The sequence below is a fragment of the Armigeres subalbatus genome, chromosome 2 (assembly GCF_024139115.2).
Source record: "Armigeres subalbatus isolate Guangzhou_Male chromosome 2, GZ_Asu_2, whole genome shotgun sequence".
Classification (NCBI taxonomy): domain Eukaryota; kingdom Metazoa; phylum Arthropoda; class Insecta; order Diptera; family Culicidae; genus Armigeres; species Armigeres subalbatus.
The window spans coordinates 237,026,305-237,051,047 of record NC_085140.1 but is presented as its reverse complement, the minus strand read 5'-3'; the positions used below and the strand labels follow the sequence as shown (position 1 = coordinate 237,051,047).

The 24,743-nt window shown below is 37.2% G+C and overlaps 2 protein-coding genes across 2 annotated transcripts in view; one reads left to right on the top strand and one right to left on the bottom strand.

Moving 5' to 3' along the window:
- Positions 1-1,248: 1,248 nt before the first annotated feature.
- LOC134211938 (ubiquitin-conjugating enzyme E2 R2-like) overlaps positions 1,249-24,743 on the bottom strand; it is a 59,992-nt gene continuing 36,497 nt past the window's right edge. The window contains exon 6 of the mRNA XM_062689352.1: positions 1,249-2,631. Within this exon, the coding sequence (XP_062545336.1) occupies positions 2,518-2,631 (114 nt within the window). The 3' untranslated portion in view covers positions 1,249-2,517. The remainder of the gene's footprint in view (positions 2,632-24,743) is intronic.
- On the top strand, positions 5,008-5,937 carry LOC134215840 (uncharacterized). Its single transcript, XM_062694946.1, has 2 exons — positions 5,008-5,197; positions 5,260-5,937. The coding sequence occupies exons 1-2, from the start codon at positions 5,039-5,041 to the stop codon at positions 5,935-5,937; spliced, it is 837 nt and encodes a 278-aa protein (XP_062550930.1). The 5' UTR covers positions 5,008-5,038.

Sequence of the window (24,743 nt, the reverse complement as noted above, 5' to 3'; positions counted from 1 at the left end):
AGTAAAATGTATTTAAAAAAATCTTTTAAATTAACCACTCAGCCCTAGGTAGCATGCCAGTCCGTTGACTTTCTTGTCGAGTCCGCTTCTGCAAGGTTTATGTGTCGTGTGTTCCCCCAAGCAGGTGTCGTGCCGACCCTGAGAAGTTATGAGCAAAGAGAGCTAGTGAGGGAGACGTAAGGACGTCCACTCCGCAGGCGTACGGACGTCATAGGAGAATAGTTACACACTATTGGGCATTTTACCCTATTATCAGGGAATCAATATTCGAGCAACGCCTAACAATATACCCTTTGTCATCAACAGAGTTTGTTACCGACAAACGCACTTCACAACAAGCCTTTATCAGAACCCGAACAAAATATGACAAGAATCATTTCCCTTGCATACTCTGATATTTCCGAGAATACGATGCTATTTTCGTAATCAAAGTTAGATATCGAATATTTTTTCTATAAAAGCAGAAACTGTGATAGAACAAAACCGAGATTTGTTGTAAAGATAATGCAAAATAACAGGATGAAAAGTTAGCAAAAAGATTGTCTTCTTTTTTGTCTCTGTCAAAAAAATCGGATCTTTGTCATTATTATCTCCGACAAAAACAAAGCTTTGTCGTTGGTCCTCTTTTATCGCTTGTTTCGCACCCGAGCAAAGTTTAAAATCAAAATTTGCACTTATGATGTCAATTTTTTGATTACTTTAGTTGATCTCGTTTTGTATGTATTAACGGTTAACACAGCAGAAATGAGAGCATATTTTTACTGTGAAATCATACTGAAAACAAATTTTGCTGTTAATGAAATCAACATGATTACTAAATTTGATATAATAAGATTCTTAATTTGATAACAAAATGAGTATTCAGTTAGATTATTTATATGAGCATTCATGTCAACAACATCATATTTTGTTTGCAGATTGCTTTTAATGTTTGCAAATAACACACTTTAGATATTCTACAGCATAATTTGATGTAAAGCTGCTACCATTATGAAACTGAGGAATGCATGCTGAGAACATGTTTCGATATCAATTTGTACTGAATAACAATTCAATTGACATCAAATTTTGTTTTCAATATAATCTCAACAGCAGAGCTAATAATCAATTTGCTCTCATTATGTTAACCAACTTTGCTCGGTTACGTACGTGCATTCAAGAAAAATTGATTCCCTGGATATTATATCATATTAATGTTCAAGCAGTGGAAAGTTCGGATTGTTTAGAACTAATTGATAGTTCCGAGCGTATGTAAAAATAAAATAATTTCTTGTATTTCTGGTTATGTAAAATCAATAAATCTAATCTAACTGTTTACAAAAACAAAAAATAAAAATTAAATTAAATTAAAGTACCGCTTGAACATGTTTTTTTTTGTTTCTTCATTTAATGATGCTGTACGCGCGATGCATTTTATTTAATACTACTCACTATGAGAAAAAAAGATCGAGATAAATTGGGCTGCTTGTATTTTGTTTTTTTTTTCCTATAACTTTTTTTTATGTTTTACAGTTTAACTTTTCAATATTACACCACTATTTATATTGCTTCGAAAATTCGCTGCATTTTACAAGTGAACGAAAACTATGTTTGATGCGTTGACATGGAAGAAATGATGCACAGAATGGCATAAACATTTATTATACAAAAACTGTATGAGTCGAGTTGCGCATTTCTGGGAAACAGTCCCATTTTTTATTCATTTGGCTTAGGTGTACTGCTATTTAGATCAATCCACTCAACATGAACTGTTTGACAGGGTTGTGGTATAGAGAATGTATTGCTGAAACCCACGATAAAAAACGTTTCTTCGAAAACGTAAGCAATCGTGTGTTTTACACATTTTCCAATGATAAGCTTCTGTCGCTTGTAATCAATCGACCCAATTCTAAACTCCATAATCGTTTCGATTATGGCTATTTTGTTTTGTTTTGATATTCCAAAAATCCTCGGCTCATTAGTATAGGATACTATAGGGTAAATCTGTATGTTGCAGAAGATATTTTTGGATACTGACATCCAATTGCAAAGCATTGCGACAAGTTGAGTTTTATCGTTTTAGTTTCGTTCTAGTTTCACATTCTCTTTCACTAACAATTTTAAATTTTGATTATGTACAAAAAAGTAATGTATGCTGCAAGTGAAACGTAAATTTGGGACAAAACGTAAACTAAATCGATTTTAAGTCATAGTTTTTTTTTCGGTTATTGTGATGCATTCAATAAACATAGAGCTCTACGAATGCGTTTATTCATGTCAAATTGTCAGTCGACTTAAATCGACGCTTACAAAACTTTAATCAATTTATCCAATGTATGTATAAACACAGAAATGATAAAATCGAATCTTTTTTTCTGATAAAAACGGTCTAAGCGAGCGATTTGCATTCAATCAACTATTCCATGATTTTTCAGTTTACCTTCAGTTTGTCTTCTCGGATCAATTTAAAGCAATTACAAATATATATAGTAAATTAAACTGAACCAATGCTACACGCTAAAGGGCTTAGCTGGTCTGTTATGACTCACCGTTACCGCTGTCATCGCCGTCGGCAAATGATTCGACCGAGTCTTGATCGTCGTCCTCGGTGTCCAGATCGTAATCGTCGTCATAGAAGTCAGTCATATCGAGCTGGAACGAAAAGCCAAACATTTGATCAGAAATGTCGATTTTTTTCATGAGGAAAATATTGAATTTTAAGGATAATCGTCTAAGTGACAGAGTAAATTTCTTCATAAATCGATATCACCAGTAAAAGCAGAAGTATTAGGTTCGATGCACACGTAGCGTCTTTTCAACCCAACGAACGCGCGTAATTGATGCTGAGGAGCAACATAATCTACATCATAGCAACATTTCCGTAGAGCGATGTAAAAAAGTCACCTTGTTATGTTGAATAAATAAAATTCTCATTCTTTAATCTCACGTCCTTGAAACAAGACGCGTTTCATTTTCGTCTTCCTGTATAACTCTATCAGGTTATGGGCCCAGAGTAGCAAGAAAAACCACTTGGAGTATTATACAAAGTGAGAATCCTTTTAGCGAAACATAAGATGTAGTGTGATCAGGTATTGAATCCTAAAGCAAAAGAAAAAGTCTCTCACTTATCATATCTGTATACATATACGATATGTAGCATACCGCGAGAGACTTGTTTCGCAAGCTGTCATGATAGAGAACTGATTCGGGATGCTATACCCCATGATAAATTTCTTTTATAAAGCTCCAAATGCGGGGAGCACTGGCTCTGATGATGCTTTTCAATTTGTTCTACACAGCTGTGCAGTAACCAACACGAAAGGAGCGAAAAAAAAAGCGAGAATCACCATTTTTCTGTCAGGGCTGCCTATCCGATTCTGTTTTTCCGCACTTGTATACAAGTTTGATAAATTTTTTATCATGGCTTGTTGAGATTCGGAACAGTTTTTACCTCTTATTTATCGTTGTTCGTTATATATTGAGAGCGATTTCTGCAAACCCTGAGTGTGATGAATGGGGAAACATTTTAAAAGTTTTTTTAGCTTAGCGTAGACTGACTGTACATAATATCAATGGTTGCTACTCCGTGATTGATCAGAGCTGGTGCTAATTGCCCTTCGATCTAAGTGAATAGTAGTTGGGGTTTACCATCTATTCTCGAAGTGCACGTTTCAGCAGCTCACACATTTTAATCAATAACGGCGCCGGCCAAGTCCTTACAGTTGGTTGGGAAAGGAAGGGAATGTAATGTGTGGTAATTGTTGCTACAGAATACCGAGAATACCTCTGCATCTTCACAATTACCACGGGAAGGATGTTTTGTTAGTCGGGTAGGGTAATAAGAAACATAGATCGGGATGCACCATGGAAAATGATGTGACCTATGCAACTTCTATTCTACGAATCAGTTCGGATATTTAAAATATTAGCCGTTCCTTACCTTGTTTAATTGTTCACCCTTTGCGAGGATAAACAATCTGTAGTAAGCTATGAATTATGAGAATGATCATAGAAACCCAATGCTATGAATAAAGCACTTTTGTTCTGAACACCAAGCAATCAAGTTGTGTTTTATTGAGTTCTTACATTTGGCGACGAGGACTTCAAGGAACGACTTTGCTTTGTTGGACGAACCCTGAGAAACATCAAGAGGAAATAAATTTCACCTATATATCCTTTCAAGATGTCTTCGGTAAGAAAAAAAAAGAACAGAACAGGTTCAGTGTTAGTGTATTAGCAAATCCAAATTGAGCAATTGTGATTCAGCTTCAGAATGGTTTCCTAATGCGAAAAGCCAGCTCATAATAGAAAAAAATTCATTCAGTATAGAGAACTACGAGTTCTAGTCTACTGCTATGGAAGTTTAAGCGAAACGAACTACGTATTCCAAATCGCTGTACGGGTTATAGGAAGTGCTAAGAGCTTCAGTCTAATCCTAGCAAGAAACGAAGGGAATTATAAAAAAAAAATCTAGTCCGTTTCTGATACCAAATAAAGGGGATATACGTTATCCTAGTCTATTTGGAGATACAGAGAGAAAAATTACAAACAGAAAAAGGTTACCATAGCAAAAGTAAAACAATCTCGAAGTCGGTCACAAGCTGCTCGAGATTTGTTTTTGCATAACACTTGATACGAAACCATGGAAACAGCAAAACCTGCATGGTTTGTTACACATGTGATAGACCTTCGTATATTGCAGTTAACGTATAATATCGTGCCATTCTGCGAACACGGACCCGGATCTACCAGTTCCCGTTGGGAGGAATGGCGAGATCAATTTGTGGCTTATTTGGATTTAAAGGAAGTACGTGACTGTGACGAAAAACATAAGGCACTATTATGTTTTGGTGGACCTGACATCAAGAAAATCGCCAAGTATGTCGTCGTTACTGACAATTTGATGGACAACCAATATCGTGCAACTATGGAAGCACTCGACAACTACTATTCACCACGTATGTCTCTACGCTATGAAAGGTTGAAGTTCCGACAAATGACTTTCAGTCCAAACGAGAGACTGGATCAGTTTGTAGTACGCTTGAAAACTCAAGCAGCAATGTGTAGCTTTGGTGATGAAGTAGATAGCATGGTTATGGACCAAATTGTTTATGCTACTCAAAATGACGACAAGCTGAGAGCTAAATATTTGGAATGTGACACAACACTGGACGAAATGTTGAAAATTGGGCGCACGTATGAAACTGTTAACCAACAGGTAAATTAAAAAAAAAAAATCTATGTTTATTTTACAACCTTCTTAGAAATATTTCAAAACAGGTCCACGAAATTCGATTCAAATCGCCTGATAACATTGAAGTCAATGCTATCCTGAACGCCGACAATGTACACAGAACGAAGAAATTGTCTTGCGTCAGATGTTCGGGAAATCATACGTCAGTAGATCCTTTATGCCCAGCTCGAGGATCACGATGCAACAGATGCAACAAATTAGGCCATTATGCACGCTGTTGTAGAGGGGCAAAGAAACCATTTCAAAGACAGCCCAAGTCGATTGAAGGACGGAAGCAAAGGTCAGATCAACAAAATCATGGAAGCTATGCAAATCCAAAACCGAAGTTCGTGCGGGAAGTTGATGATGTCACAAAAAGTGTGGAAATTCGAGAACTTTTTCACCTGAACGGAAAGCGTACAACAATCGCCGCAGTAGGTGGGGTCGATCTTCGACTTATCATCGATACAGGAGCCGATGAGGACGTGCTCGGCATAGACGATTGGACCACCTTGAAACGAGTTGGATTTGAAGCTTACGACATCAGAAAGGGAAGCGATAAAATATTTCAAGCCTACGGATCAAATAAACCGTTGATAGTCTTAGGAGAGGTAGACGCAATGATCGCAGTGGGAGAGCAATCCTGCCGGACAACCTTCTTTGTTATTCAAGATGGAAACATTCACTCCTCTCTGGACAAACGGCGGAACGTTTGGGAGTGGTGAAATTTCTGAGATCGCTAGGAAATGAAACGTTTCCATCTATCAAAGGTAAGGCAACATAATCAAAGTTTACTAAAAGATCTTGTTAACCACTGTTCCACAAATTGAATATTTAGGCATGTGTGCCTCTATAAAGATTGATAAATCCATACCCCCTGTAAGACAAGGCTATCGTCGTATTCCAATTCCATTGGAAGAGATCACCATACTAAAACTTAAAGAGTTAATGAGCCAAGATGTAATCGAGCGGGTGAATGAGGCGTGCGAATGGGTTTCCCCCATGCTCGTTAAACGCAAAAGTTCAAACGAGGTAAGGATCATTATTGATCTGCGTGAAGCTAATAAGGCCATAGTTCGGGAAGTACATCCGTTACCTACTATGGAACAGATGACTGCCAGGTTACGAGGCAGTAAGGTGTTTTCGAAATTCGACATTAAGCACGCATTCTATCAACTTATGTTGCGGGAAGATTGCCGCTATATAACTACATTTATTTCGCCATTAGGTAAGATTTGAATTATAACGGAATAATCCGAACAAATTTAAAGCACAACATTTTAATAGGTCTAATGCGATATAAACGGTTAGTTTTTGGTCTATCGGCAGCCCGGAGTTGTTTCAAAAGTGCATGGAAACCATTTTAGGAGATTTTCCATGGCTCATAATTTTCATCGACGATGTATTGATCCATGCTCCAGACGCTGAGACATTATCAGTCAGGGAAGCTTTGGTTAAAACCCGATTAAAAGAGCATAACGTGATTTTGAACCATGAAAAAACGATAGAATGTGCGAACGAATTAGAGTTTCTTGGATTCCATCTGTCTCCAGAGGGAGTTAAGATATCGTCAGAAAAATTGGAGGCAATCAAAAAGTTTCGTCAACCAAGATCCACCGAGGAAGTTCGAAGCTTCTTGGGACTTGCAACATTTGTAAATCGACACATACCACATTTTTCTTCTCTATCGAGTCCGCTTAACGCATTGACTCGAAAAGGAGTTCCTTTTATATGGACAAAGGAACACGAGAATGCATTCAACCAGCTGAAGAATTTGCTGAGCCGGTCTGATACACTAGCATTTTTTGATCCTACATTAGAGACATTTGTTGAAACCGACGCAAGTCCCGTAGGATTAGGTGCGGTTCTCTATCAGAAAACTGCAAATGGTTTGTTTAAAATAATCTGCTATGCCTCGAAGACACTTTCTGAAGTAGAGAGACGTTATGCACAGACGGAGAAAGAAGCACTAGCGCTGGTTTGGGCTCCGGAGAAATTTCATCATTATCTTTATGGGATGCCATTATGGATAATAACTGATCATAAGCCCCTGGTTTCAATTTTGGTGATAGAGTTAAGCCATCCGCAAGAATTGAGCGCTGGAAGCTTCGGCTGATGTCGTACAACTACAAAGTTCTGTACCGACCAGGGAAGTCAAACATTGCGGACACTCTTTCTCGATTGTGCCAAGATACCGGAACCGCTGACAAAAAGCTATGATGAGGAATGTGAAAGAGAAGTTCGTTTAATTTCAACAGACATTTGCCCTATAGCTATCTCGCTTGACGAAATTATCAAAGTTACTAAACATGACGTAGAGCTAACAGAGCTTCTGCAGTGGATGCCATACCCATCTCGCAGATGGCCGAAAACTCTAGCACGTTACAAATTAATCGCAAATGATCTGTCAACGGATGGAGACATTATCCTTAAAAATAAGAAATAAAATTATTCCACGTAGTCTGCAGATGAAGGTTTTGAATCTCGGACATGAACCTCATTTAGGAAGCTCAGCAATGAAGAAACGATTAAGAGAAAAAGTATGGTGGGTAAGGATTGACACTATGGTAGAGGAATACGTAAATTCATGTCAAGGTTGTCTTTTGGTTTCGGAACCGACTACTGAACCCATGGTTAGATCACCCTTACCGGATAGTCCTTGGAAAAAGTTAGCAATAGATTTCACAGAAGTGACAAACGGGGTGCATCTGCTAGTAGTAGTGGATTATTTTTCAAGATATCCTGAAATTGAAATTTTGACTTCAACAACCGCTAAAACAACGATTTTCAAACTAAGAACAATCTTTGCAAGATTTGGCTACCCTGATGAACTAGTGTGTGATAATGGGCCTCCTTTCGCATCTGAGGATTTCGCCAATTTCTGTAAAACTTTTGGAATAACTCTGACCCACTCAATTCCATATGCGCCGTTTCAAAATGGATTAGTAGAACGCCACAACAGAACCTTACTCAAAACTGTGAAAATCAGCATTGCAATGGGCAGGGATTGGAAAAATGATCTGTACGATTTTCTGTTAGCTTACCGCAACACACCACATACGATCACTAAACTATCACCAGCAAAACTTCTATTTGGACGGAATTTGAGGGATAAAGTACCTGATATTTTATTCAACGAAAGGCACGATATCAGGAAAGAAGTTACAGATGTGGATAGGAAAGAGAAGGAGAAAGGGAAGATTTATGGAGATCAGAGGAGGAAAGCAAAAAGTTCTACTGTCGATGTCGGCGATCATGTGGTAGTCAAGAATGTAATCAAACGAAATAAGCTCACTCCCACTTTCGATCCACAACCTCATGTTTTACTGAAGAAAACGGAACTCGTCTAACATTAAAAATCTTTCCACTGGGGTGGAATTCGACAGACACGTTAACCATGTAAAGAATTTCCAGCAGTCCATTCAACGATTTGAAACATGAAGACCATTTAGTAGATGCAAAGCAGGAACCTTCTACTTCAAATCAAGATACGCACGGACCTTCTACTTCGAATCAAGATACGCACGGATCTGAAAACCCTACCGAGTCCAAGAGTGGCCCGATACGCAACCGTATTACAAGAAAGCATCGACAACCAGAATATCTAAAAGATTATGTTACTAAATTAAATTGAATAATTTCATAAAATACTTTATATTGATTAGGGGAGGGATGTAGTAAGCTATGAATTATGAGAATGATCATAGAAACCCAATGCTATGAATAAAGCACTTTTGTTCTGAACGCCAAGCAATCAAGTTGTGTTTTATTGAGTTCTTACACAATCAATAGCTCAAAGTGAGCGATTGTGCATTTGAGTTTTGAGTAGAGCCCGCAACATATTTTTTTCAACGCGATGAAAATAGAAAAAGAATGGGCATGAAATTGAAAATAAGGAGAAAATTACGGCTGTTCAACCACATTGATAATTATCTGAAAGCCAATGTCAATCAGCAACCCTTATTAAATCTCAACTTGAGGGTAAATAAGAATGCACAGCCAGAAGTATTTTGATAATCTACATTTATTTTGATGTTTATTTTACATGTCGTGTGTGGGTTATGAGTATGTTTTTATTTAGTTTTTTTTAAACATTTATACCCTGTATGTATTATATTAATGCATTTGTAATAAATTGTTCAAAACCATGGCCAACAAATGTTGCCGTACTATCCAATTTAATTCCACTACTTGATTATAACTTTACATAAACGAATTATCAACAGTAAGGCTGTCATCAGTGTCTCGTACTTGAGTCGAATTGTGGTGAGCGGTAGTATAGTTTTCACGTACACTTAGTAAATAATAATAAGAAATACAAGATCAGCAATGAATTTTAAAACTTAACACCAAAACGGGTTTGCCATTTTTCCCTTTACTGTTTAAGATATTTTTAATATTTCTGTCCAATGTGATGCAGATTTTAAAAGCAAAAACTCAACAAAGTGATGACAAACCATCAGTTCATAAACAAACCGATTACCACAAGTGACATATGATGCGTGAAAATACAATTTGTACAACTTATTATTTCCCGACTTTTTACGATCCTGCGAAAGATTGTACCGCAAGAATGGGATAACAAATCGGGATCCATATAACTTCTTTACGCGGCAATGTGAGTTGTGTGCGAAAGTGCCATTTTCCGCTCCAGCCCCGTTCCGAACCGACACAATCGGGCAATAATGTTTCTGTCGGTGGTAAACAGTTTCTTGATGCCGACTGCAGTTCCCATGGGAGTCATTTCTCTTCGCATGATGCAAGCCCAGTCACGGTAAACATTATTCTTCGTTAACATGACTCCCTTCCATCATCGGCGACGACGATCGCAGCGGAGACCCTCGCGGCGTGTGCCATATGCCTCATTTATGGTTGCATTATTTGTAACTTGTTTCCGACTGATTCTTTCTTCCATTCTCTCCAGACGCTATACGAATGGAGGCGGATTGATGAAAGGCAGAAACTTATGATGATTACTCACATGTGTAACGTAAATGACATCAACATCAAAGATATCGAAAATACTCACAAGGTAGGTATTTCAAGTCTATGTTCGGACACATCAATGGAAACGGGAAAAAAAGACGAGTCAACATAATTTCATGAACCTAAACATGAACACTGAAAATAATATATCATGAACATATCTAAGATGCCTTATATTTATCTTCTCAATAGAGTCGCATTGTAAGGGAAAGAAGTTACATTTGATCGCTTGTTTTGTTTAGGATAGATATTGTCTATAAAAAGAGAACTATGTAGAGTATATTTATGGCTCAAACCCTGGCCTAATATACTGCGGTTGAACACATTTATCATTATAAAGCTCCATATATTGAAGTTCTAACCAAAATTATGCCACCAGACGGCTTGCTTACTTTTGTTCATTGCGTCAAGTAGTAAACAATAATTATCCACGATCTTCAGCGAAATAAATAACATATTGGCAAATTTTCACAAACATTCAGGTGGATGCCATTTCTTCCCATCAGGGACAGGTGATTGGTAATTTCAAACATTGGAAAGATAAAGATGAGTTACCACGGTGTCTCTACGGCGATTTTTTGTTTAAATCAGTATCTCTATAACACCCACCACACGAAAGTATATGTTCACCTCTTTCATGTACTGCCGTTCTACGCATAATTGTCCCATGTTACCTTTGATGAAAAAATCCAAACTCGAGTCAATTTGTCCCACCAATTCAAGAATCGATTCGATCATGAAATTGAACAAATAATTTTGGGATGTTATGAGCGTAGGCAACACTTTTCCAGGACATTAAATGAATCCCTACTTATATGAACGGTTTTTAGCCTCTATTATCATCAGACAACAACTTCATTTTTTCAGTGGGACAAATTGACTCGAGTTTGAAATTTTTCATCAAGGGTAACATGGGACAATTATGCGTAGAAGGGCAGTGTAGTGGGTAAACAAAAATCTTCTATCGGAGGATCTAGAACAATTTTATTTTTTTAAATTTTGTTAGTGCAAACTCCATATAAATATTTCCCAAGTAACATTGTCCACGCTTCTTGGATTTATTTAATTCTTATTGAGGATTTATGACAGCAATCATCATAGCTAGTTGCTCAGTCTTATTAGCGCTCTTATTGCTATCAATAAACCTCTCATAAATATGCTGAAAAAGCTTCAAACGTCAAATGCCTATTCAATTCATAAGCAGATACATGGTTGTGCTGAAGAGCGTAATAAATCCAATTTTCAACGCTCGAATAAAGCCACAATTTTTGGTCATAATGTGGTCAAATGAATTACCCCAATAAGTATATTTGCATTGCAAAGAGTTTATAATGGTGTTCAATAAACGCAACATTTTTCTCATAGAAATCAATGATAGCCATATTGGAAACGGAGAAGAGTTTCCAAATCAGTGAAATTTATCACTGAAGTTCCTTTTTGGAATATATTTTCGACGTTTACCACACCTTTTCGGATACCATTAACAAATTACAAATAATTTGGGCTAAGTTCCAATCGATTTAGTGGACATTTACGATACTGTGGCAATAACTATTTCCAATGTATTTCCCAGAACTACATTGTTTTGCCGGCGCATGTTTTTAATCTTAGTTTTTCACTAACTTTCACCACAAAATCCAACGCGCACCTCATTTCGATGGCAGTACATCGAAAAAACACCTGAAAAAATATAATATTTTCATATGTCATCCTCATCGTAATTCTAATGAACAATCCATTTTGTTATTATTTGCTTGCAAAGTTTTTTCTCTTTTTCTTTAAAGCAGCAACTGTCAATGCCGCAGCCAAATTCCCCTTTTTGCGGGTACCTTAAAAAGGTTTTCTAAATACTCTTATTATAGCTGTATAGTAGTTTTCGAGAATGGGCCACTTGGTCAAATTTTACTCTTATAGCAGTCATCAAAAGGCTATCATGTAATAGTGGGTTTTATTGATTATTTTTGTAATTTGATCTTGAAAACCAAATCTAGAGTGAAATAAAACTGGAAATGTTACTTGGGTTATTTATCACCACCCCCGATAGAACATTTTATAATTGCACTTACATAAAAGAGGAAAGCCTGTGCTAGTGCGTGTTTCAGAGATACTAATTTTTTTTAATGAAAATAACCCTCTTTAAGCAAATACACCTCGTTGCAGTATGGATCACACGCAATTTTATTTGCTTTGAACAAAGGCAGCATGCAAACGAAAGCAGAAAATCAGAACATCTCATTAAGCGTGGATGGTGATTATAGAATGAAGCATTCACCACACGTTTATCTACATACATTTATAAAAACCCGGGGGTCTGATGTTTTGGTTGTGTTTTCGTAGTGTAGATGCAGTCTCGTTTCTTCTGCTTGTCGTTTATGGAACTGTCAGTGTGGAACGCACCTATCTCTTTCTTTCCCATGATTCTTCTTATGGCTATCAATGCGGAATTTTCTATGTTGGCTACGAAATGAACTGTGGTGGAGGTATACAAGTGTCAGTACTCTGGCGTAATAGTTTTCGTACAGTGCCGAAACTCAAATTATGATTATTCAGCATAACTAAGCAAACGATCTACCATTATTTCAGCCCTATACGCGTTATGGTTCTTTCATCTCGTGCACTTGAAAAAACACGTGGTTTACAAAATGGCAGATTTCTGGCTTCATTGTATAATCACCTTAACACTAGCTTAGCTTAGACTGACTGTACCTACACTCAGAAATAAAGAAAACTGATGTTAGAATACAATTTAACCGATGTTGGCATTTTTTAAATTTAAACTATCAATAGATTGAAATTTATACTATTTAACATTGAAAGTTAACCTGTGAATGATTTATGTACACGCAAAGTATTATTTGTGATTGGCACCGAAATTTATTTGTACAAACGTGAACTGTTCCGGGAGAAATCGCGAAAAAAGATGATTAATTGCTCATTCGTACCTCCTAATATTGCCGGATAGATAAAATAAATAGTGTCAAACAGCTGAAAACCACATTTTCGAAGCCCATTACGGAAGTTGCGTGACAATGCTGACATATTCTGAATACGCCGAATTTTTCGCCGAAGATGGCAGTCAGACGCTGTACTACTTCACGGACATTGTAATGGAAATTCCTTCCTAAATTGGAAAGTTACCATATTCCTGAGGTAGTATGTTCTCTATTTCATAAAAAGGAATGAAATATGATTTATAAAATTTGATTACGTTTCAGAGAGATTGATGATTGTGAAAATCAAGGCATGAACACTACAGGATACGAGCACCTCGACGAGCACAAAGGACCGAGAGTTAATACGATGTTCAGAGTGGACATCAGTTTATCATCAAATTATGAAGCAAAGGAATTTACCAGGAAGAAATGCAAATACCCACCAAAAAAGTCATCAGCTGTTATAATTGTGGTTATGTGGTACAGTTTGGACTCTTTAGAGCCGAAAGATGGTTTTTTGAAACTTGCTTATATTATCGCCAATTAATCACCGGTATCCATACCGATATGATGATGATTGCTTTCTTAGAATTAGTATTATAATAAAATATATACATCTTTTTATTTTCGTGATTTTCCTTTTTCTTTGAAGCAAAACAAAACATACAACTGCAGAATCCATCTACAAGAGAAAAAAAACTGTCGCCTCATTAGTATACTTTGTCATAATAAATCAAAGTTATACTAAGCTCGTTTATATGGCAGTTATACGAAGTCGGGGTCAACCAGGCGAATAGCCAGTTAGAATGACTTTTAATCTATTTAGTATAGATTTTTCTCAGAGTGTACAGTGGTAGCTACATCTTATTCAGGATCGGATTTAGCCGGAAGGGGGCCCCGGGCCCGACAGTTTGTGAGGGTCCCAAAATGTACAAAAAAACTCAAAGGAGCAGCCCAATCGGGTTGTACGCAAAGGTGACGTAGGACTACGTAGCTATTCGAAATTGATGGTATATGCCATGATTATTTGTGTCTTTTTATTAACACTGAGCAAACTGCTCGGGGGACAACTGAATCAAGAAGTCGAATAGTTTCCTCCCAGTTAGATAGACTTTGAGTCTCCAACCGTGGAACTAACATGACTCATCGGTCTCATCGCTGCTGAAGCCACTCGACTGGTTTTCATTGGAGGATATCACAACCCTAGAAAACACCATCCTCCAAAATGTCCGGAATAAAGGAGAAATAAATAAAATCAAAAGTAGCGTCAAACCAAACCCAAATATATTTATTTGAAACGTTTGGTTTTCGCCCGCAATGGAATCGTACGTGGCAAAGCGAGGAGAATTTCAAGAATTAATTACAGGCAGTCCTCGATGATTTTTTGCAAAGCCTCCACCACTTGGAATAAATTTTCAGCATTGCCACTACTACCCACGCCTTCATACTGCTGTGTCTGCTCCGCTGCATCAAATTTTGTCGAACCGCTCTTTGCGAAATCCCGACCAAAATGGCTCGCGCGCGCCGGAAAGCAGCTTTCTTGTATTCTGTAAATTAAGCTCGTTAGCCTCGCCCCTTTGTGATCTGATATGGGTGTAAATATAATGTGCACTCATAACGATTAGAGTAGAGTGCAAGAGTGCGCGTGGGGTAAGGTAAGAGTACGTTTTCGATTTTTATCATGTATAATTGTGAACGATTTGAATAAACAACAAGGGAGATATGAAGTTAGATATTTTTTTGGTCATTTTGCTAAAAAAAATTGTGTTTCCGCAACTATTTTATTACCATATATACGTTCAATTAGGTGAACATTATACCATTTCCACAGATAAACAGACATAACACATTGAACATCCCCTCATCAAATTCATCGTCGTACATACACTAACGGCATCTGTTGTTTTCACTGAGTTGGACAAATCACGAATCAGATGGCGATAGTGAGCAAACGTCAAACTTGAGCAAATCCGATGCGCGCGCCACGAGTGATCGATTGGCCAACTAGAGATTGTTTGAATTGACCTGTAAATCAATAAACGATTAGAATTTCACAAGTGTTATGTCTGTTTGTCTGTGCCATTTCGATAACCTATTGTATAGAGTACTTTATGGTGCAGAACACCAATCGGGTTGGTTTTCCAAGAAGTCAAAACCATTACTTGAATAAATTTTTGGGACTGTGGGGTAAAAGTACGCAGGAACGGGTGGGGCAAGAGGACGCATGTGAATCTTCAAGTTTTGATGTCCAACCCGTATCTCCGGCCGAAATAAGACTACTTCCAAAGCGTAAAGATCCTCAACTAAGAAAAAAGGCACAGAAATCTATAATTATCACAAGTTCTCTTTTTAAAGATAAGTTATTTGGTGTTAGAAAAGACTTGGTGTTAGAAAGCGAACAAAGCACTGAAGCGAAAAAATAAAATTGTATTTGGACTTGTTGTACACCTAAACATAATATGAAAACACAATTTCATCTAAATGATAATTTCATTCGATCAAAAAAAGCATCCATTAATTACGCAACGCTTAGCTGGGATGGGTTGAGAGATGTATGACGATCCATATAATTTATACAAAAAGTGTAAGATAGGAGGGAGGGGTGATGAAATAGCAAAATTTCACGTTACGTGATTGGTGGTCTTTCTTTAAGGAAAATTCCTTTGTTTACGCTACGCGAAACTTGATACATTTTCATCTAGGTCTGTAGTTTTTTGTATATAAAAATAAACAATGGTTTTTCGTATGAAAGTGCACATTTCTAGGACCCCTCCCCCTTTAAGAGTTACGTAACCTTTAAACATTCCCTAATAAATGTTCATGTTCTTATTTGTGTTAATATATACTTAAAGCACATGATTGGATAAATGCGTACTCTTACCCCACCCGATGCGCACTTTAACCCCACCGGTGGGGTAAGAGTGCATTTTTCACTTGTCTTACAATAATGGTTCTACTAAACCGAATATCAATAATTTCAATATTTTTCCGCTGGGTAACATAAAGGAAGAGTATATAAATCATCGACATTGATTTGATATGCAGAAGCTTACTTCATAAGGGCCACATGATCGATTGAAAACTAAGTGCGTACTCTTGCCCCACTCTACTCTAATGAAAGGGCGGGGCTTATGGAATTACTTCATTAGATATAAGAAAGCTGCTTTTCGGCGCGCGTGACCCATTTTGATCGGGATTCCGCAGACAACGGACCGTTCGGAGAATGACAAATTCTAAGAATCCTATGAAATTTACTCGCAAGATTCTGAATTTGGTTATGAGATATTGGTTATCTAAGATCCGTATTTCTGCGAAGAATAACAACAGAAATTTGACTCAAGACGAAGTTTCTTCATATTACCAAAGATTATCTCTCGGCATCTGTCTGTCCGAGCGACGTTCACCGATGAGTGGTTGCTGTAGATAGTTTCCACTAAGGTGGCGTCTTCATTGATTATATACAAAAGCCACCATTTTATACAAAAGAAGGTTGATCCGACTATCCGAAATAAACTTACTTCAAAGTGCAAAACTCAATCGTAAATAGCGAATTTGATAGGTGACGCCAAACGCCGATGCCACCGAAACATTAGCATTAGCATTGTTACGGTGTAATTCGTAGATTGGACACTAGTGATACTCATGTTTTACTTTTGAGATCCTTATCTAGAATGCTATCAAGAAGAGGAGTGGTCCTTGATTCCAGTCTTAAGCAAAAATAACAAAAGCATGAGGATTACTACTCCTGGCCACGCCCATCTTCACCGTAACTGGGGAGAGGAAGGAAGTGTTGATGTGGTAGTTACTTAACGAGAGCCCACCGACTTAGCGACGCCCTCATACATGCCACGGAGTTGGATAATGAGAAAGGTATTCGTTGGGTCAGGATTTGCCTGTAGCTGGCAATGCAACCGTGGTAGATCTTACCCCGTAACACACCACGTAAAGGACCCAGCGTTACGGGTCCAAACGCCGATGCCACTGAAACAGTCCATTTTCGCAATTAAACCTTTCTTTTCAGAAAATGCTGGTAGAATCAATTTTCTTTCCCCAATGCGCCTTTCCAACTAACTGACACCACAATTTGTAATAAATTTTCAGCATTGCCGCTGGCGGAGCGGGATCGCCATAGTACTATTTTTATAGTCAACCCTTTCTTCATATGAAATGCTGATTCGTTGAGGTTGAATTATCTGCAGCAGGGTTGTTAACGTTAATCAACGATTAACGCCGTTGTCGATAAATTCCTCTTGGTTCGAAGTGACCGGCGTTTCGTTAAACTACTTGGATTGTAACGTTAACGTTAACGGGATGCGTTGAATCAACGTCAACGGACATCGATAACCTGCTCGTTAGTTTTTCTCCTAGGTCCTGCCCAAAAAACAATCAGACCGTTTCTAAACCAATGCGGTTTCCATGGGTCAAAGATTTTTTCATTATCAATCAAAGTTCACCACCAAAAAATCCAATGACAGTCATATTAATATTTCCATTCAGGACAGATCAAGTTTTGTCATGGAAAAACAATTTGCAATTGGAGCTAATGAGATGACGACTTGTACGTTTTCAGGTGGTCATTTAATATGTGCTCATCAAAAACAGCGGGTGCAGGGTGTAAGATGCATACATGGATAACAGAATTGACATTTCAGAGAAATGAAAACTCTATATTCAATATTACAGTTCTGCGAAATACATGAATACGAAAAAAGTGTATATAAACTGATACATTCATTGAAAATACTGAGTGAAAAAAATCTTTCACTGGGCATTTCGTTGTCATAAATACAATTTGATAGCTACATCTTTCATTAAATACAAAATCCGGATTTACTTATTAATGTTATGTTTTCAATCTAATTTAATAAAGTCCCATTGTTATCTTCTGTCATATTACCGTCATCATAGCTGAGTAATGATAGCTGTGGCAAATTGTTATATTATTGGCAATCAAATTTTATTTTTATGATCCTAAATCTATTTGTAAAATTCTTTTGCATATCAAAGCGCCTTATGTCAAAATTTTATATATATTGACAAACAAAAGCTCTTGCCAATAAAAGAACATCTGCAAAAGTTGCAGGTTAAAAACATGGATTTCGACAATTCATTAACGTGAAAAATAACGCAGCCGTTAACGTTGAATCAACGGAGAGCGTTAACGTTACCGTTGATTAACGTTTTATGAAGATTAACGAAAAAATCGTTAGTCGTTGAAATTAACGTTAACGGTTTAACGAAACGGCGTTAATCGTTAATTAACGTTAACAATCCTGATCTGCAGCAACACACTGAGGACCACCACCAATGTGTCCGTTTCCAGGATGTTATCGATCATTTAGTAATTTGCGTTCGATCGTCTAGCAGTTTGTCAATGATTCTTTCCAGAAGCTGAATTTCAAAATGTGTTGTATGGTGGACTTCTAGTGCGAAGGTTTTTCTACAACTCTGCCCAAGGGTTCGTTGATAGAATTCAACTAATAACGGAGTTATAGCGCTAGTTGCAGTAACTTAGACTAAATGATTGGAATTTTGTAATCATTTAGTCTAAGTTACTGAAACTATAGCTATAACTCCGTTACGAGTGGCATTCAAACAACGAACCATGAGGCAGAGTTGTAGAAAACCTTCGCACTAGAAGTCCACCATACAAAACATTTTGAAATTCAGCTTTTGGAATGAGTTATTGACAAACTACTAAATGATCGAATGCGAATTACTAAATGATCGATAACATCCTTGGTCCGCTCCGTTGCGATCGCTTTGATGCGTCCGCTGTACGTGAAATCTTGTTCAAACTCAGGATTAGATCAAAACTCGCAAGTGATTGATTCTTAATGTCTGTGCTAGTGATGCATGTACGCGATTGGTTGGTTAATTTCTAAACTTTTTATCAATTATCGATAATAAATAGTTAAAAATCGGTATTTTCATATAAATACAAAGAAGCGTTGACTCATCCTTGATCGAATGGTCCAAAAAAAATCAAAATCCATTGAGAAAAACGGCTGAGATATTAAAGTTCAAAGTCTATCATATTTTCGTGACGGTCCCCGATTTTCGCAATCGTAAAATGTACACCAATATAGAAAAGACAGACGTAGTTCTACGTCAAAAGGTTGGTTTTGGTTTATAAAATTTGTGGTTGTACCGAGGCCACGGCCCTCCGGACCTCCCTTACATCCGGCCCTCATCTCATTGAGCGTAAGCAACGGAGCGTTTGACATCAAATTCGCATGGTACACTGTGAAAATGTGAAAAAAAAACTTAATCGAAATGACCCAACCGTGCCTGCACTCATCTATGGAATCTATTGTCTATAGTTCCAACCAGCTCCCTGAAACGGCTGTCATCTGTTTACAATTTGATTGGTGCTAAAGTTGGTGCTCGCCGACCAACTGTTGCTTTAACTGCTGTGAATCGCAGAATTGTCCCATAGTAATAGGAAACCCAGCAAAGATGGGATAGATATGCGTTTCACGGCAGTTAAGCACTGAACACAGTGGCGCACGGGACAGTATTTTTTTTTATTTCAGGACATTTTAAACCTTCCGGGACTCGCATTGTTGTAAAAAGTAAAACACATTGTGGGATATCTGTGAAGTCAGTTGACCAATTTGCACCAAACCCATTGACGTAACTACAGGGGGGCTAGGGGGGGCTATAGCCCCACCTAGGATCTGGCTAGCCCTTCCTAGAAAATTTGTTACTTTGTATAAGTATTGCACATATCTAGTCCACTGATTATATACGGGGGTAAATGCAGAGAAAGGATTGTCTTCATTATCAAATCCCTCTCTTCGAAACACTACAGAAAGTTGAATCTATTCACTCAAGCTTTTGAACTTCGAGCAGTTGTTATAAGGCTTGCTCACGACAAAATCTGGACCCCTCAAAACACGTTATAACTTATGAAATACCAAAGGAAATACCTTATCATCAAGTAGTTTAAAAAATATATAAAAATATAGATTTTCAAGTTTTTCCAGGTTTTGTGAGTAATTGTTATTCAAATCGAGCGTATGATCTTAACCTTTCTAACTAATACCAATCCTAAAAGCTGCAGCGCGTTTTATTTATCACTGTAGGGTTCTTGAGAAAGGTTCGGTAAAACTTTCAGATTTCAAGTAGAGGTAACTAAAAGTTTAATAAGAAAGAACTTTGTATTCTTTCGGATAGATTTTAAAAACTTCCCCATACTATTTAATGCTCTGCAGCAATGAAACCAGTGAAAATGTCTCAGTAGGCATGAAACAGACCTACTGAGAGAAAAGATGTGTTAAATGTTCTTATGTGTAAACAAATGCCTCTATAAGTTAATTTGTTGTAATTTTTTTTAACTAAATTGAAGATTAACGACCAATAAGTTGTATTAGGATGTGAAACTGATTTTTTTAAATCATCCTAGAAGTTATTCTATCAGAAAAGAGAGGTTAGTTTCTTGTGGTCAGATCGCCGTTTGAAAGCTCGTAAGAATTGTCAGGCCACTGAATTGAAAGCTGGGGCAAAGAGTTTAACCAACTAATTTATCCAATATTTAATTTATAATGTATTCTAGGTTCGAATCAAATCAAAAAATCCTTTAAAAATCAGGATCGTAATTCACATTCTATTGAAGGCGAGCGAACCTACCAAGGATTTTGGAAATCCTACGAGATTTCTAGATTTTTGTAACAGGGCTGAGCGTTGATGAACATCATTTGAAATATTTAAGTCGTCTATTGATATCTGGTTGACCAACAATATACATCAGTTGAATCGAGCGAAAATGGTAAACTTTCTGTGTTATGAGTGTTAAAGGAAAAGTTTAAAAAGTTAGCCCCCTAGACTTTTTCATTAGTTACGCCAATGACAAACCACCATGTATTCCTCAAAAATTTAGGTCTTTATTAATTGAAACTTACTTGAAACTTGATTGGCTACAGCTCTTCGATGAACCTACGCCGAATGAAATATCCTTCGCCACTGGACTTCTGGCTTCCAGTCGCCCTGAACATTGAGCGCCGTCAGGTCCTCTTCAACTGCAAAAAGCCATCGTGTACGCGGCCTTCTGCGGAGCTTGCAGCCTCTTCCGGGTTCTCTACTAAATATTATCTTCGATTGACGATCTTCCGCCATACGAACAACGTGTCCAGCCCACCGTAGTCTGCCGTGTTATATAAGCTTAATAATATCCAGCCCTTTATACACCTGTTACAATTCGTGATTCATGCGACGCCGACAGATACCGTTCTTCTGTTTATCGCCGAATACTGTCCGCAGCACCTTACGCTCAAACACTCCGTTTCATGGCCGTATAAAGCCACCGGAAGAATCAGAGTAGTATACAGCGCAAAATTTGTCTTCGTTTGCAGACTACGGAACTTAAGCTGGTCACGAAGTCCGTAATAAGCCTCATTCGCAGCTGCAATACGCCTTTCAACCTCGCGGGTAACATCATTATCGCACGTCACCAATGCATTGATACACAAATTCTTCTATCACTTCAAATTTTTCACCATCCAGCACCATTTCACCACCACCACCACTAATGAACCCACGTTGATTGCCAGCGGCCATATACTTCATTCTGCCTATTGATCGTGAGTCCAATCCTCGCTGTCTCCCTCTTAAAAGGCACAAAAGCCTCTTCTACGGCACGGCGATCAATCCCGATAATATCGATATGCGATCTTGTGATAATGGTACCGCTTCTTTGCACACCAGCTCTCCTAATCGCTCCCTCGAGCGCTGTATTGAACAGTAGATTCGAGAGTACATCACCTTGTTTTAATCCATCTATGGTAACGAATGATGTCAATATTTCATCCCTACCCTTACACTTGATTTCGATCCGTCCAACGTTATACGAATCAGCCGTATGAGTTTCACCGGAAAATAATGTTCAAGCATAATTTGCCATAATTCATTTCATTTTTCTGAATCGTACGCTGCCTTGAAATCAATAAACAGATGATGTGTCTGCAAGATGTACTCCCGGAATTTATCTGCATCAATTCCGTACATTGATTTAAATTGACATAGGCTCGAAAAATTCTTACGATTTTTGTACTGCGATGCTGCTCCATCAGACATGAAATATATCTTTTTGACTTCTTTATGCTTATCAACGCGTAAAAAGTTAATCATTTTTTCAATGAACAAGTTTACGGATACTGAATCGTGTCTTAAATCTTCGGAAATCATAATAAAACTTAAGTGTTCAATTTGCGTACTTCCATTAAAATAAATAACGAATGGATGAATTGTAGCTTGTTGTACGTTCCAGTGATGGGACTGCACTTCATCTTGCAATACAAAGCTGTAATTTTCAGAAAATCACAAATGACTAAAAATTCACCATTTTGTAATGTATTTTTCGTATTTTTAAAAAGCTGGATTGTTCTGTGAAATCGTGAGGGATTAAACTTTCTAATTTCAACCAAAAATATGACACAAACTCATCTACAGGTTTTACAATAGTTTCTATGTCACACCTATCCGTGGTCACCCATTGCTCAAATGATAACTGATCAATATATTTTTCTTCAAACTCAGCGAATAAAGTATTTTCCAATGATGAAGAATCTGGACAATCCGAACAAGATCGTAGATAGCAATTTGATGTTGTATTTTCACACAAAAGACTACCAGTTAACATTTTAATATCCTTTGTTAAATTGATTCTTTTCAAACTATGTAAAATAAGATTAATATTCTCATGGGTTGTGCACACACACACATTATGTGTTCCTGAATTGGAAAGAAGCTTACATTGCCTTGGCCGAAGGCTTGCAAATGAGGAAAAACCTATTTCAATATTATCGTGAATTTCCTTGAAGCGTGTGTACGCTTCTTTCAAAGTCGTCATCATTAATCGTTTTTGGATTGCTTGACGCTTTCCATCTTTTTTACTGATACATAATCTTTTTGACCAGGCATAGCTCGACTTACTTCATCATCTTCAAAATATTGACTACTATTTCTTTTGTTAATGCAGTACTAGACCTAGTATTTTTGGTTGAAAGACAGTTATTCTTCAATTGTTTTGCCTCTTTTACTGTATTTCTATTGGTTTTGAACTCATCAATGGCATCCTGAATAGACCACGAACTTGTCAGCATCGACAAAATCAATAATTTTTCTTTCCTTGTCGTGGCTGCATTCGAGAACCTTTCCTTCATATTTATAATTACCTCATCGTAGTCTGTATTTTCCACATCATCAGGTCCTAATTTGAAGAGGTTTCTTCGTACAGCTTCGTTTATTTCACGGTATTTTTTCTCCGGGTAATAAACGTAGTCCATCTTACTCCATTTAATCGGAGTCACTTTTATCCCAGCTATGCCCTCGTTAAAGCGTTCGATGTTGACCTTTTGGATACACTCATCTTCCGATTGATTTGTTGAAACAGATTTCGCTGATGGTACGGTGGCAAGGCTCTCAGCACTTAATACTTCTGGTAATTCCTCAGTTGTTGTCGATACATCTGGCAATTCCTCAGTTGCTGTCGTTTTCGAACTTCCTGCGCTCTGCTCAACCGATGATATACAGATTGCTCTTTTGTCAACGTTTAGACGGCAGGACGTGCAAATGCGTAAATTTGTATTCAATGTGGACATTTCAGTTTATCTATGGTGCTTTCGGTGAGATTTCGTAACTCTTTTGAACACTTTTTTTCCATCAAACGGCCTACAACAGTTGAGAAAGCGGCTACTCATGTTGTTCGTAATATTTCAATAAACAAAATCACTTTTAAGTTTTTACTGACTAGTTTGGTGTCATTTGCTTGACTGAAGAAAAAATTACTATAAGATCTTTTAGCAACCTTAGTAGTAGTAATTTTTTGCTTTTTCGTGAGCATTGTCATGGTATGTACCTATCATGCATTTGTTGTTGTTGAAGATACCCGTTTCCTCCCGATCATAAAGTCTATTCTCTAAGAGGTATATTTTTGCAGGTAAACTATAGACGTACACGTGTATATAAATCTTTGATTTTGCAGCTTTTGTCTTAAAAATAACATTTCTGATATGTTTCTATCAACGTTATTATCAACAGGTTTCAACACTATTAAAAGAATTTTTCGCCAGTCACGTGCAATGAAAATTATGACACTATTAATACTTTTGATCACAACACTGGATCGTGTCTAAGTTTCTTATAGATGCTATGAATAATTAAATCAAAATATCATGAAAACAACTTGTTTAAATCACGTCCCTTAACAATAAAATCTGCATCAAACTGCAATTCTCGAAATAACTTACACAGAAAAAAATTTTTTTTTACTAAATGTGAAAATTGTGAAATGTTTGAAATGTCATAACTTTTTTGTTTATTAGTTTACCATCACCAAATTTTTATGGTAGATAGCTAATATAATGGACCGTTTTCCCTAAAAAAATTACGTTCGAAAAAAGATAGGGTTTTGAGATATTTGAGTTTTTGTGACAAAAATGATATTTTTAAAGGCAAAAATTTTTTTTTTTTTTACTGTGCACATTTTCTTAAGAATCACCATTTAGTTGTCTAACTTTGCTGAAAAAATCATAACAATCGAACATTCCGTTTTTGCTGTGCAGCTTTTTAAATATTTTTGAACCATTTTTACATACACCCTTTTGAAAAGT

What these genes read in the sequence shown, in the direction of transcription:
- LOC134215840 (XM_062694946.1), top strand. Translation starts at nt 5,039, where the DNA reads ATGTGTAGCTTTGGTGATGAAGTAGATAGCATGGTTATGGACCAAATT. An exon ending in ATGAAACTGTTAACCAACAG is followed by an intron (nt 5,198 to 5,259) that starts GTAAATTAAAAA and finishes ATTTCAAAACAG; the next exon opens with GTCCACGAAATTCGATTCAA.